The sequence below is a fragment of the Ciona intestinalis genome, unplaced genomic scaffold (genome assembly GCF_000224145.3).
Source record: "Ciona intestinalis unplaced genomic scaffold, KH HT000150.2, whole genome shotgun sequence".
In the NCBI taxonomy this organism is placed as follows: domain Eukaryota; kingdom Metazoa; phylum Chordata; class Ascidiacea; order Phlebobranchia; family Cionidae; genus Ciona; species Ciona intestinalis.
This window is the reverse complement of record NW_004190472.2, coordinates 195962-211527: the sequence shown is the minus strand read 5'-3', so window position 1 is coordinate 211527 and position 15566 is coordinate 195962. Positions and strand designations below refer to the sequence as shown.

General features: G+C 37.0%; 2 protein-coding genes across 3 annotated transcripts in view; both read right to left on the bottom strand.

The window, feature by feature from the left end:
• Positions 1-475: 475 nt before the first annotated feature.
• LOC100177710 lies at positions 476-9943 on the bottom strand. Of its 2 annotated transcripts, none has more exons than XM_002119546.4 (16): positions 9542-9943; positions 9265-9368; positions 8697-8829; positions 8264-8353; positions 7853-7946; positions 7121-7326; positions 6678-6912; positions 6194-6295; positions 5486-5743; positions 4830-5066; positions 4050-4537; positions 3017-3192; positions 2175-2264; positions 1624-1834; positions 925-1124; positions 476-680 (listed from the first exon to the last, which is right to left on the bottom strand). In XM_002119546.4, exons 1-16 carry the CDS (start codon positions 9779-9781, stop codon positions 563-565), a joined length of 2982 nt encoding a protein of 993 aa, XP_002119582.3. In that variant the 5' UTR covers positions 9782-9943; the 3' UTR covers positions 476-562. The 2 variants fall into 2 exon arrangements, with proteins under 2 accessions (XP_002119582.3, XP_026694872.1); XM_026839071.1 differs by having other exon boundaries at positions 4830-5069; positions 9542-9942.
• Positions 9944-10976: 1033 nt separating this feature from the next.
• The window catches only part of LOC100175391 (myeloid leukemia factor 2), a 10918-nt gene continuing 6328 nt past the window's right edge, over positions 10977-15566 (bottom strand). Inside the window, exons 8-9 of the mRNA XM_026839074.1 lie at positions 12610-12696; positions 10977-12091 (exon numbers count right to left, since the gene is read on the bottom strand). Of these exons, the coding sequence (XP_026694875.1) occupies positions 11898-12091; positions 12610-12696 (281 nt within the window). The 3' untranslated portion in view covers positions 10977-11897. The remainder of the gene's footprint in view (positions 12092-12609; positions 12697-15566) is intronic.

Here is a 15566-nt window from a genome sequence, read left to right as displayed (position 1 = left end):
CGTTGACTCAAAAGTCTAAAAACTACCAAGTGATTTACTCGATTTAAATTTCCTAGTTAGGTTAAAATGAACTATGCCAAAAAATAAAAAATAACAGTTTTCATAGTTGCGAGAATAACATCGCAAAAACGACCTTACTCGATTTTTTTAAGAATCAATTCACATATCCGACTTTTACCTGTAGTTTGCTTCTACAAACAAATGTACTGCTGTAAGAAAACGGTTATTTTCGCTGTTTAAATGCAAATTACAATAATATGCAAAATGCCTGGCGAATTATTGCGGCATTGTGACGTAATAACCAAAAGGGCCAATGGGGCACGTAATAAATTTGTGACACATTAAAAAAACAGTTTCAAACAAAAAATATATACTTTTTACTTTCGCTATAATGTAAAATAGTATTTTTCGGCCATTCTGGTACGTAAAACGTTAATTTTATTAAAAAAACAAAGGAAAATATTGAAATACAAAATGTAATTAGTGCATTTTATTTACTAGCCCAAAAATACGACAAAATATAAATAGCGACAGTAAGCAAGTGATTTTATTCAGAATATGTTTAATACGCAAAAAGTTTGATTGTCCTACTCCAGTATTCTGACAGAAATAACTGCCGATTTTCGCTAACAACAACAGACCAGGGATTTTGTATTCCGTCCAAACTAGTTGCAACGAATCTGTAAAAGTTAAAACATATTAAAACTTATCATTAGTTCGTCTATTGCTTAAAATTGAAAGAAATGCATAAAATTAATCCTAGCATGCTAAAGTATTTGGGCTTTTGGGGGAAAACAACGTCGTTTTGTGCGTTGATTTGTCAGTCTACTCTAGTACAGAAATAAAATTGACGATTATATAGGCATTTCTAAAATAATTGGATTTTTTATTTACTATTCGAAAAATCAAGGTTGAAAAACTTACTTTTCAAATTGCCAGTTGTTGTCGAACATGACCACACGGTGTCGCCCATGATCAGCCACAAATATGTTCCCCTGCCCATCGCAACATACGCCAGCTGGGTTGCAGAATGTGTCCACTGGGCCAGGAGAGAAGGGAGCCGACTGCTGGGCTTTAGAACAAGAAAATATACAAGCCAGAAATCCGCCATCTTGGTCAAAAATCTGTTATATTGGAAAAGTTGGTAAATATTTTTAAAATGCTTTTTAACGTAAGTATATACATATTCTATTTTAGTATTTACGGCTGAGGTTCTAATACTTGGTATTACATAGATATTTGGACTCCGATTGGCTCATTACCCCGAAACCCAGGTGTCAGTGGTTTGAATCAAAGAGATTAAAACCATTGAATGGTTTTAATCTCTTTGGTTTGAATCAATGTCTGTAAAATATCTTGCCCAAAGCAACAAACAGACCGCATCCTTCCGTTATGATATGAGCGCCCAACTACTGCTGCGCGAAGGCGCCGAGCAAATATAAGCGGATAGACATGTCAAATTAATTTAGTAGACTAAATTTTACTACGAAATCAGGTATTAATTATTTCATTATCGTTTTACGTGCTATTCCCCAAGACACTATCCAAAAATTTACGTCGAAATTCGTTGCTACGAAAATCAATCTACCAGAAATTTTCTACGAGAATTTCTAAACCGGTTACCTTAACGTCATTGCTAGCCCAATCGGACACAATAATATTCCCATTTCTCGGATCCACACACGTAAAGTAAGGCGTCTGCAGCCTCAAGTCGTGATCGCTGCTTATTCCGGCTGCCCCCATTACACTTCTAGAATGGACAAGCTCGGCTGCTGAAGCACCGCCTCTGAATATTCGTTCGAGACCTCCGTCCGCGGCGTGAATTGAAACACATCTAAATTTAATGAAATAAATTAATGAACGAATAAATAAATGCTTGGTTGAAACTGTGGAAAGAAATTAATAAATGAATTAAACCAAGAATGCAATTTTAAATGAACAAATAAAAGAATTCATCCCGAAGTGCTGGTGTACAAAATCGAAAACAGGAGAAGTAAAGGTAAAATGAAATTCGCAGCATAACATCACGTTTATACGGATAAATATACTTGTTCGCGCTTCTTTTCTATTTCAGTCAAGATAAATGAAAAGATGGAAACTACGAAAACACTTTTGTGCTAAGAATTTACATCACAAATTTGGGTCTATATAATAAGTTGAAAACCGTTCGTTACCTCTTTTCAATATCAGTGACGATAATTTTCCCGTTTCTCTGGTCCGTCACAATTCCACAGCATTTAGAAAAGTAACCATTGCCAAATTTCCTGAAAGAAAATATGATTAATGAATGAATGAATGGATATATAGTAGGGTGGGGGGGAAGATGGGACACCTTTTCAATCTATTTTTTGTCCAATTTGGTAGTACACAAAAATCATTAAAGGAATAATAAAACTTTATCCCCACGACTCCCATAGACCGTTGTTAATTGTTTAAAACATGATCAGGATATTTGGAAAATATGTGCTGAATGTGTCCCATCTTCCCCCACCCTACTATAACTTGTTTATCTGCATGTGGTGTACCCGCGTGGCGAGGTGGTTATAACACGAGTGTTCTGTTTCATAAACTTCATCGTTTGGCTCGCTTACAAATTGCCGCGTATAGGTAACTTATTTATTCTCGCGTTGCGGGGCAACGACAATCGTTATAACACACAAATGTAATGTTTTATATACACCCCATGCCGATTAAATATGAGTTAACACATGTATGTCATTTTGATATTCTGTATGTAATTTTGATATACCACGCATGTAACTTATTTATCCTCGCATGGCGATGCAACGACAGTCGTTATAACATAGGTGTTCTGTTTCATATACCTCGTGCCCGCTTACAAATTTACCACGTATGTAGGTAACTTGCTTATCCTCGCGTGGCATTCTGGCAACGGCATTCGTTATAACACGAGTGTTCTGTTTCATATACCTTCAGTGCCGTACTAGTTACGTTACTTAACTATTTGTTTGTAGTTAGTTAAGTCTTGAATGTTACAGATACCAATTCAACGTACTTTGTCATTTTTCCACCTTGACTGAATTTATAAACAGCGTCACCGCATGCGACCAAAAACTTGTTCTTTTTCGTCGATGTCGCACTAATTGGGTGTAGGGATTTTGAACCACTTGATTTAATTTTTATCGAGTTCACGAAAGACCCATTTTTACAAAACACGAAAAGCTTTTGTGCCTAATAAAAAAATTAAAATGGTTAATTACGAAATACTGCAGTATATGCATAGTGGAGCAGGGGAAGATGGAACACATGTTCATTCAATTTTCTCGTTCAAATTAGTAGTAAACAAAGAAAATTCAAATGGTTATAAAATCGTATCTTTACAACTACCATATAGACCGTTGATATTTGTTTAAAACACGACCAGGATATTTGGTTATTATGTGCTAAAGGTGTCCCATCTCCTGCGCCCTACTATTTCCCTTTAATTTGTTACTTTTTATATTAATCTTCACTATCGTATTCAAGAAAATAAATATTATTTACGTTACGCTATGTTATAGTAATGTGGGGGATTATGGGACACTTTTAGCACATAATATCTAAATATCCTGATCGTGTTTTAAACAATAAACAACGGTCTATGGGAGCCGTGACCATACGGTTTAATAATTCTTTGAATGTTTTTTGTTTACTACCAAATAAGACGAGAAAATGGAATGATAAGGTGTCCCATCTTCCCCCACCCTACTATATTAATCTTCACTATCGTATTCGAGAAAATAAATATTATTTACGTTACGCTATGCTATAGTAATGTGGGGAATTATGGAACACCTTTAGCACATAATGTCTAAATATCCTGATCGTGTTTTAAAAAATAAACAACGGTCTATAGGAGTAAGGATACGGTTTTATAATTCTTTAAACGTTCTTTGTTTACTACCAAATGAGACAAGAAAATAGAAAGAAAATGTGTCCCATTTTCCCCCACCCTATTATATTTTATTACAAACAACTATATCCAAATAGGTTTAAATTTTGTAAGGAATTATATCTATAAGCTGGTATCTGGTTATTTGACTTCTTACTTTGTAATCAGTTGCAACAATTTGTCCAGATGGTGTAACTGACAACTTCGGAGCTGAACGAAATATCGTAAGTTTTCCAGACACTGTGAACGAACGAATGAGGATTCTATCGGTTGGTGGGACAGCTTGTACATCATGGTTGACTGAATTCTGTGATGATTCGTTCAAAGTTTCAAGCGGAGGTGCCGATGCTATGCTGTTAGCTAAGCACGCAACAGCAGCGTCCGAAGTTGGGTCTGGTGTTTCATACAAGCCTAATAACGCTGGGTTTTCTGCTAACGATTTGACAGGCGAAGTAGTTAGCGAAAGTAAGGAGTCAGCGCTTCCAGTTGGCGACTGAATTGCACGTAATGTGAGAGATGGATTCGCGCATCCAGGAAGGCTACGTCGTCTTGTTCTTCCCCTGCCAGTTGTTTGGACATGATTGACAGGTGTGCTCACTGTTGGCTTAACTTTCGCTTTGGCAAGCCCAGAATCGTTTTCCAGAACTGCAATATAATTATATTGGTTATATGATAAAAAAACGTCATTATGAAAAAAAACGTGTAGTAGGGTGGAGGTAAGATGGGACACATTTTTTCTTTTCTCGTCCCATTTCGTAGTAAACAAAAAACTTTCAAAGAATTATAAAACCGTATCCTCACGACTCCCATAGAATGTTGTTAAATGTTTAAAACACGATCAAGATATTTAGGTATTATGTGCCAAAGGTGTCCCGTCTTCCCCACCCTCCTATTCTTTCTATAAACAAAAGTGTAAAAAATGGAACATATTTCTCACCACGATCGGCACTTTTACTCCTCCACTTGTTTACTTTATGTTTTGTGCCGGATGCGTCAGACCTACTGTAGGAACAACACTGGCCGCTCGTTTTGGAAGAATTTAAAGAAAACTTGGACTTTTTATCCTGGCTTGTGGTGGCAGCTTTAGCATCGGAACTTTGTGCTTCAATTGGCGGGAACTTCCTCATCAGGTTAAGGCTTGGAGATTCAAGTGAAGGTTGGTCTGTGTTGTTGCCTGTTGTAATATAGACATAAGGTTTTGGACGTTTTAACGCTAAAAAAGCAGAAACAACATTATTAACACATAACACATGTACATATACATGCCATTGCTAAAAGGCATATATAAATCTGAAAGGTATTTTTCTGGCAGCAATCGTCATCGTTTACATATTTACAAAAATTGCGAAAAGATCACTTGTATATAGACCTACAACAAAACACGCCACTGCCGTTGTAACTATATGTTCTTAAACTGATTAAACTATGTAGAAATTGACAATGAAACCTTTTACGCGCTTAGTTTAACTGCAAAACATTTTAGCACGAGGTGCGCGAAACATTAACGCCTGCGTTATTAATATTATGACTGTCGTTTTCTCGTGACACGAGGATAAAAAGTAACATTACAGCCAGCTAATACACGCAGCTTACCGAAACGTTTCCTCCGTTGAACTGGATTTAACTTATAATAAAGAGGTTTTGGTGGAAGGTCGTCTTCATCACTTGTGAAAGTATTATTACTACCATCGATACTTAGCGGACGAAATCCTTTACCGGTGTCATCTGATATTGGTGTTGGTTGATCATTTGAAGAGGAGGTTGATGGTTCCGATGATAAACTTTGCTTGGATGTTGCGACACTTGATGCTCCAGCTTGATCTTCGTGCGAAGAGGAATCAGCGATGTCTTCTATTTGTCCAAATGGTTGCAACCAATTTATTTTTATGCGAGAGGGTCAGTGGTTATTACTTATTGCCTACAACGTATTTATCCTTACATGGCGGGGCAATGATAGTCGTTATAAAATAACACGGGAGTTCTGTTTCATTCACCTCGTGCCCAAATAGGAGAGTTACCGCATATTTAACTTGTTTATCCTCGCATGGCTGGAAAACGACAGTCGTTATAACACGGGTGTTCTGTTTATGCACCTCGTGCCTGCTTACAAGTTGCGTAACTTTTGTTATAGACAAGGATAACTGGTTTAGGTCAATTGCAATAAAATGCCTTTTACCGAAGCACACATACACCCAAATGGTAGCAGGTCGAGCCTCGAAGCCATAGAAGTAGGCACGCTATTCTCTTAGCCATGGCAGCTATAATAACAACTATGAACTATCTAGTCTTTACATAAAGTACCCCCATATTGAAGTATCCCGATGAGTTCGTTAAAGAAAGGGCTCATTTTTTCCAATATTGTCACGTCATCGCTCTCGCATGACGACGACAATTTCCAGGTCGCTGAAAAAAAACACAACATGAATTTATTTATCTCTGCGAGCAAGTTTTGTTCGATGTGCCGTGGCACAGTACTTGGTTGCTGCTTAGAGCGCTTGCCCCTAGATATATGATACAGGTTTGCGGCTCCACGCAGCTACGGTTGTGCGCGCATGTGTCCTTGGGCAAGACATTTAACGGCACAAGTCAGCACTTATGGGTTGTCTATATTGTTAGTAATACATTATAAACGAAAATAACACACACAAAGTTATATACGTGGTAACTCGTAAGCGGGTACGAGGCGTATGAAACAGAACATCCGTGTTATAACGACTTTCATTGTCCCGCCATTCGAGGTTACATTACTCTTAGAGTAGTAGGCTATGTACAATTAAGTTCTCACCTTCGATACAACTAGATGCCCTTCTGAGGCAAACATATTCTTCAAGTGCATGTTCCACTTTATCTGACAACTCTTTTAGACCCAATATATCTGCAGGTGTTCCAGACACCAACACCACATCTGCGGACTGCTTCAGGTTTTCACTGACCGATTGCAAACGTTCACTGCACAGATTGCCTTCTTCTTCTATTCGAACGAGAGAAGCCTTTCTCTTTTTGTTCATCTCTTTTATACCCTTAATGAAAGAATAACTTGGATTATGGTCGGAATGAATAAATTTACTTTATACCGTATATGCGACACTATATATGGTCCCACGGTCGCGTTATATAGCCGCCAGTTACAAGGCTTGTACTATATTTCACACGAAGTCAAAAATGGCCCAATTCAACATCCTGTGTGGCCTCTATATTGACATTAATTTCAATCAAAAGCAAACTCACTTTCACTATCTTTTCTTCGTGCATTTTCGCTGCGTCCACAATCATCTTCGTGCGTCGTTGCACTGTGTTAACAGACATCTTGCTGGATCTGCTAACGCTGTTCTTTTGTTTCTTTGTTTCTTCAATGCTTTTCATCAAATTTTGTTGCGATTCTGTTGACCGCTGAAGCAATTGCTCTGTTCTTTCTTTCTGTTTCGCTACAGCTTCTACGTGCACGTTGGATTATGTTTAGTTTTTAAAGTTAACAATTTCTTATACTTTATATACGGGTGAAGTGGTCTTGCGGAAAGAGCAAAGTTTAAGTCTAAGTTTATCCTTATTAAAATTTATTTCAATGCTATAGGCCTATTATATATAGAGTACTGTGGGGTAAGATGGGATACCGTTATCATCAATATCCCATGATGCCCGATCCTATTTTCAACGTGACGCTATGTTTTTATAAATCTGTACACATTCTGTGGTTATAACCAAATGGGAAAAGAAAAGAGAATAAAAACATGAAGTAAATCTTATACCCAAACCTATATTATTCCAAAGTTACCGATGATATAAATAATCGTGGCCTACCAATACACGGCCCAGAAATACACCTAAACTGCCGGAACTTAATGAAACAATGGATTATAATGGGCATTGTTCGCGTCAATGGGCCTCTTTTTTTCCGGGCAGTTTAGGTGTACATGTGCCGTGTAGGCCTATTGAGTAGTCCATTACATGACTATAAGCTACCTTTTAGATCTTTTTTCTGATGATCGCTATGGACATTATGAAGGCATTCGTGGCAAGCTGGAACGAAACAAGTCTCGCAAATTTCTCGACAGATCTGTTAGTAAAAATTAATTATAGGCCACTTTTTTAATCAATATATTAGCTGCATATTCGCCATTTTTTAAGAATATAGTTAATGTAAACACAGATATTTTAGGTTTGTTTACATAATATTATTTTAACTCCACTATTTTTGTTATCGCCCTGTTCTCTTCTGGGGTGTTGCATTAATTGATGTCAGTTTGGCGCGTTACCCTAACAGCCAGGAAGCATTAGGAACTAGCATCAGGTTCGGGGTCGAGAATCGAACCCAGTCCCCTTTGGTTACAATGAAAGCTTCTAAGCCACTGTACCGCACACTTGTTGTCCTACCTCGTCTGGGTGATTCGGACAAAAAACTTTCGCACGAGTTTGTATTTCAAGACTATATTTCCCGGACCGTAAATCCTTGAGGCTGACAACCTGATGAATTGATTAAACAATAAAAACTTTGTTCGGGTGATTATGTAGAGGTTATAGGGGTAATGAGTGATTAATAGATGCTGCTGTTGTAAATATTATACAACGAAAATCTACGCTTTCAGTTTTCTCGTCTCATTTGGTAGTAAACAAAGAAAATTCAAAGAATTATAAAATCGTATCCTCACGACTCCCATATACCGTTGTTAATTGTTTTTTTGTTTTTGTTTATAAAAGATTAGGATAATTGAATATTACGTGCTAAAAGTCTCCCATCTTCCCCTAACCAACTACATATATAACTGTTTACAGACAAGCACCAATAGGGACAAAAACAACCATCTACCTTATGTTTTCTCGTGAACTTGGTTTGGCAGTGACAGAGTTGACAATCTCGACACAAATAATCCGTGCAGTCAAGACACCTTGAAACTGCTTTTCCATTTTCCCCTTCGCAGTTGTCGCAATCGTGGACTTTTCTAATTAGAAGAAGAAGACAAATTGACTAAACATGACATTTTTGACCCAGATAGTCACTGTATGGAAGCACGGCCTACTAGAGATATCTCTAGTTACTTCTATCACGGCCTACTAGAGATATCTCTAACCGTATATAGGCATTTTAGCTTATTTCCATTAGAATTATTCTATCTTAATGCGTGTGTATTACGAAAAGTCGTTTGAAAGTTTTTCTCGCTTCTCTTTGTCGGAATGTAATTTTTTCTTGGACACTACTTTTCATACCCGCGATGAGCCGCTAGAGATCATTTAACAAAATTTTAATGAACTCCTAACTTTATATGACAGATGAAACGTCGGAAATACACCACGTTTAATAGCAAATATAAGCTGCTAAAACATTATTTACATTATTCCTGGTAGCAGAAGTAACAGAATAAAGTTCTTATAATTACCTCACAGTAGATACACCGTTTACGTTTCCGTTTACTTCGTTTTCACCCATCGTGACGACAGAGGACACAGAGGACCTTCTTTCTTTAACAGCGTCGATAAGACTCTGTAATATATAGTAGGTTGGGGTAAGATTGTCCATGTTTTAAACAATTAACAACATTCTATGGGAGTCATGAAGTTACGGTTTTATAATTCTTTGAATGTTGTTGTTTATTAACAGACGGGACGAGAAAAAGAATAAAAAGGTGTCCCATCTTACCCCACTATATCACATACCTGTAGAAAAAAGTTACTTTTCAGCGTGGCGACCCCGAACTTTTTAGGCAGAGAAGTCGCCTGTCTACATACTGGGCAATGCAGGGTGCCAGAAACTGCTGGGAGGCATTGGCCCACACATGATCGGCAAAATGAATGCTGGCAGTCTAACAACACTGGCTCTGTATACGTGGATAAACATATCTGACACGTCAGGAACTCGTCGTTCAGTCTATTCCTAAGGGCCTTTGCACCAGCCATAGTAAACTACACAAGCAAAAACTGACCAAGTATTAGTTAGGGGCAAAACTGTACCAAATGATTAAACGTTTTCAGTTGCTTTAAATTTATAGCTATCGAAAGGAAACCGCAGCCACAACAATAAACATGAACGTCACATCTTATTGTTAAGTGTTCACCCTAATTTGGAAGTTTTTACCCCGGTTTTAACGTTCGGGAAACAGTAATGTTTATGCTTGTATCTCAGCCAAGTGGCGCGGACATACGAAGTTCTAGAGCGAACCCCTTATTTCAAGAGGCCGTTTCCTGTTGGTATAAATTAATTTGTAAACCTTTCCTTCTTCGGTTACGAGTTTATGACTCTTAGTTTAACATTATCCCCTGTTCCCTTGTGTAACCTTTACGTGGGAGGAAGAACTTCGGATAATCAACCGTAAGCAAGTTACGATCTATTTATAACCGCGTGCTTAACCATTTGAAACGATGTTTTCGGATTGGGAGAAAAGGTCCACAGTTTATTTATAGGAGTTCAAGCATGGGTGAAACCAAAGCGACTCGGCTGACTTTGACGTAATTGTAAACCAGTTGCCATATGTTTCTTAGTCTTAAGGATAACTATAAAGTGTCAGATACAGTTTAATGATGAATTGTATACAGAGACTGGTTGAAATCACAACATTTTTTGGTTCATTTGAAAAAGTTAACGTTTCGCGCTATATGTTTTATTCGTGCTGTTTGTAATTAACGCTATTTAATTTAACAAAGTACATTTTTCATGCGGATGTTTAAGTTTTTAGTTTCATTTTCCGACCGAACCAAACAGGCGTATATAAAATTTTAAAATAAAACTTATTGGCGACAAATAGTAACAAGATTAAACGTAACCTTCCCGCTATTTTAGAGTCGTGAGGATATGGTTATATAGTAGGGTGGGGAAAGATAGGACATCTTTAGCACATAATATCCATATATCCTGATCGTATTTTAAACAATTAACAACGGTCTATGGAAGTCGTGAGGATGTGGATTTATAAATGTTTGATTGTTCATTGTTAACTGCTAAATGGGACGAGAAAACAGAGTTAAAAGTGTCCCATCTTCCCCCACCCTACTATATCTTTTTCCAAACATTTTTTTACCACCAAATGAGCCAATAAAAGAATAAAAACATAAGCCATCTTACCCCTTCTATATCTAGTAGAATTTGCAACAAAAACACCCAAATCGCGCAGTTTATTGCGTTCGATGAAAAGTAACAAAAAACACTATTAATAAAACTGTTGTTTAGCCTTTGATTTGCGTTGTATGTTTACTATACTTCATTATGGTTTGCGTGGTATTGTTCAATAAAATACATGTAATATATGACACCGCACAGAAATGAACAGGACAATATATAAACATGCGCGAAAGTTCAAGTCGAACGAAGATACATTGCACAATCTTAGTCTTAACAGTAACGGCCACTTAAGCGGGTGCTTTATACTCCATAACAGGGTAAACTTAACATAAGCCACAACACAGGGGGAGTATGCAGGAATTAACAAGATAATAGTATATAATACAGTAGGGTGGGGGGAGACGGGACACCTTTTACCTTTATTTTCTCACCCAGTTTGGTAGTAAACAAAAAACATTCAAGAAACTATAAATCTATATGCCCACCACTCCCATTGACCGTTAGTAATTGTTCAAAACACGATCAGGATATTTAGATATTATGTGCTAAAACTGTCCCATCTTCCCCCACCCTACAATATATTTTTAAACCATTTCTTAACGCATGTAAACCAGATATCTGTCGCAATAAAGCACGGCTATTTTATGCCTTAGTTTTGTCCAAAAAATGGGGGTTCCAGAACCCTCTTGGTTCCCTAAATACGCCCCTGATCGTGGGTGTACTGTAGCGTATAGTAGGGTGGGGGAAGACGGGACACATTTTATTTTATTGTCCAATTTGGTAGTAAACCAAGAACATTTAAAGAATTATAAAATCGTATAGTCACAACTCCTATAGACCGTTGTTAATTGTTTAAAACACTATCAGGATATTTAGATATTATGTGCTAAAGGTGTCCCATCTTCCCCCACCCCACTATATTATGAATTGCTCAGCGTCCAAAATCACAGCTGTCAATCAAACGTCATCTCTATGACGTGGTGTACGATGTGAACGTGGTGTATGCTCCTGTGGTTGGTGGTATTCAATAGCTGCAGGTCTATGGTGGGAATTATAAGGTTGGTGTCGTCCAATTGATAAATGACTCCGATAATGTGGTGCAGAAGAACGAGAACGTTGCTGCCAATCTTGGTCGAATTCCTCGGCTTCGTCTGGTTAAAAAGAAACAAAAAACAATCACCCACAAGCAGTGGCGCAGCCAGAAAAAAAATAAGGGGGGGGGGGTTTTAATCAAAACATTGTCAAAAATATTTTTTTTAATTAATTATTAAACAAAAAAACTTAAAAAAAAACAAAAAAACAATCACCCACAAGGTTAAAATGCGTGGTATACTGCTGAAGTGCTTTGATTAAACAATGCTTAAAATAACATTGGACAATTTATATTTATCCCTTCGGACACAGTAGCGAATATCGGGTTAACTAATACAACAACAAAGAGAAAAATTAGCAACAAAACGCCAGTCGTTATACACACGCTGCAGGTAAAAACTATTTGAATAAAAGCCTCAGATAAAAGCGTGGCTGTTGTTATGTGTTGTAAAAAATGTTTATACACTACTTAACAATATGCTAGAAAACGTATTTAAAAATAAGAAATTTGTAATACTTGAATATTTTTTCGGGAAATCATAAAAAAACTAAAAAGTTTAAAAATATGAAATGTTACCTTCTTCTAAATTGATGAACTCTTGACACTCTTCTTTATCGCCCGTCTTTGAGTTGTGCGTTTTCTCAATAATGTGACCTCTCTCTCCTGTGTGGGGAATTAACCACAGTTTAGTGACAGTAAGAGTGTTGGGCAAATGGTGGTTGATGGGGAACGACTACACTTGGATAGCCAGCCAATACTTTTACCCAAGGGGACTTGGGCGAAAGTTATAACATTTAAACGAACTAGAACTTGTTTTCACTGATTATATGGGGCACGAGGTGTATGAAACAGAACACCTGTGCTATACCGACCATCGTTGTCCTGCCAGGTGTGGATATAGCAAGTTACATACATAGTAACTCGTAAGCGGGCACGATGTGTATGAAACAGAACATCTGTGTTATAATGACTGTTGTTGCCCTGCCATGCGAGGAAAAATAAGTTACATACATAGTAACTCGTAAGCGGGCACGATGTGTATGAAACAGAACACCTGTGTTATAACGGCTGTCTTTACCCCACCATGTGAGGATAAATAAGTTACATACGCGGTAACTTGAAAGTGGGCACGAAGTGTATGAAACTAAACACCCGTGTCATAACGACTGCCGCGCCATGCGAGGATAAAAAGTTACATGATAACTGATAGACAGCCAATACATATACCCAAGGGAGCACTAGCGTAGCCGTAATAGCTATGAACGTGATACACTAATGCGACGAGACGACCGGTGACCCCTTGTATATAATTTAAACTTAATCTACAATATGTCGCGAAGTACTTTGTTGTTAAAGGTTAACATCTGCGTTATTAATGTCTTGTGACGTGGATAGACTATGTGTTACGTCATAGACGATATCGAAAAAAGACTAAAATATAAAACTGAAAAAAACACAAAATCGCTTTAAATCAGTTCTAATATTAATAAAATAAAAACAATGACCGTATTTTGGAATTGGACTTATAATTTAAATATCAAAATGCTTGAGAAACTTAGCACATAAAACACAGATTTTTAATACAAACATATATATATATTATAATAATTGAAACATATATATAAATGATGAGGAAATATGTGTATATCATATGACACCTTTGTCTTCATTTTTAAAGTTTAGAAACTAAATTAATTAAAACTAAAGTTCAAAAACCAAAAATCATTCTTCAAAAGTAAAGGAACTTATTGCTAAAATTATAAAAAGAAACATATTTCTAAATATTAGGGATGTGCTGAAGTTGAAAAAGCTCGGGTTCGCCGAGCGCCGAGCTTCAACGAAAAGCTCGGCACGAGCCCGAACCCGAGCATCTATGACGTCATTAAGGAGAAAGGCTTACGAGAATGCGTTCCTATTCAGTGGAAAAGCGTCGCTAATCAAAATAATACAGGGCACGTGGTTTGCGGTTAAAAAGACGTCTGGTTTCGTCATTTCCAGTTATGCGAATTTTAAAATTTATATAAAAAAGTATTTAATTAAAAATTATTTATAACTGATGCAGCCAGTGTGGCAACCAGCGCGTTCAAAAAGGGACTGTCATACAGATATTTACGTCCAGTCAACGTTATCTCTGCCGCGATATAAACGCTTTAGATATTGATCTTGCATCTATTCTACTTTATGCGGTAAATTAGGAACAATATTACATTGTTTATACTAAATGAGAAACGTCTTTTTAATGAATGAAACATTGGTGTAAGAAAGTTTTACGCATGTTCATCGTGGATAATGTAACGATTATTTACGTCAGAATAACTTTGATAAACCATTACGATTGTTACATTACAAACGAGATTGTTATAAAACAATCGTGTTTTGTTCGCTTCCATACGATCAGTAGTTTTTGTATTTTTTGTTTCTGATGATTAGTTTAAATCCAGGTAAATCGCGATTATGTGAATTTTAATTGATGCAAATATAATAGCGAGGAGCGACACTATCAGTAAATTGGAACCAACAGAGATTGTAATATGATATTACAAAGTATCGTCCCGGTCGAGCTTGGACAGAAGCCAAAAAACATCGTTTGATGCCGCCGCACGAGAACCGGAGTTTATTACGTCATTTTTCACGAGAATAAATTCACAACGATTGCTTCGTTTGTTAGGTGTGGAATCTATGCTACCGCACGCGTCTCCCTTTATTTCCACGCCGGCGCAGAGCGTAAAAAATGTGATGCTCATACACGATGTTTCGATCTTGTGTTTGGTTGGGCAGTGGGCACATTCCTCAAAGTTGTTATATTATGAAACTTCATAGTTAATAGTTATGTTGTAATAGGACAAGTAACGTAACAATTGAATAAAAAAATGTTGCAATTCCTAGTGAAAGAATGTAATATTGAATGCAACGCGTGTATTAGCACTTTCTGTCTAGGTGCGTGTTAGCGGAAATGGGGCCTGTCATGATAACAAAACAGCCCCCCTGGTTGCAGCAGTTTATTATTTCAATATAAAGATATGGAGACATTGGGCGATCGTGTAATTTGACACCACAGAAATAAAAAAGAATAGAAGGCGCATCTCCAATGTCGGCAAAGGAGAGAGCACGATACACTGTCTCTCTTTCGCGGGTCGTTCCCGTTTACTATTGTAGTCAATGGAGTCGATGACGTTTTGTGTAGTTTTTCTTCGTTTTTTGACTTAATTTAAAGTTATTGTGTAAAAAAACTATTTTCTAATATATATATATTTCTAAAAAAACGTTTGTTTGAAATTTTTAATTATTTTTTTTAAATAATTAAATTTCCTAAACAAGTGGTAAACTGTAAGCGTTAACGTACCAAATAACTGAACTAGCCTAACAAACTTGAATAGTTGGTGTAGTTTTTAAAATAAACAGCTAAAACCGTCCAAAAATACTATGCGCCTATCTTTTACAATGGAGACGAAGGGAAATGGGGACGGAGTTGGCGGTCACGTGAATAGAAAAAAGAATATATCACAGTTTTGAGCAGTTGCGCGTTCTACTCT

Bases quoted from the DNA above. Each gene is read 5' to 3' on its own strand.
- LOC100177710 (XM_026839071.1), bottom strand. From the start codon at position 9,781: ATGGCTGGTGCAAAGGCCCTTAGGAATAGACTGAACGACGAGTTCCTG. The intron at 7,947-8,263 runs GTAGGACAACAA...TTTTACTAACAG, and splicing joins GTCCGAATCACCCAGACGAG to ATCTGTCGAGAAATTTGCGA. The intron at 3,193-4,049 runs GTAAGAAGTCAA...TTTTTTTATTAG, and splicing joins TTGTTGCAACTGATTACAAA to GCACAAAAGCTTTTCGTGTT.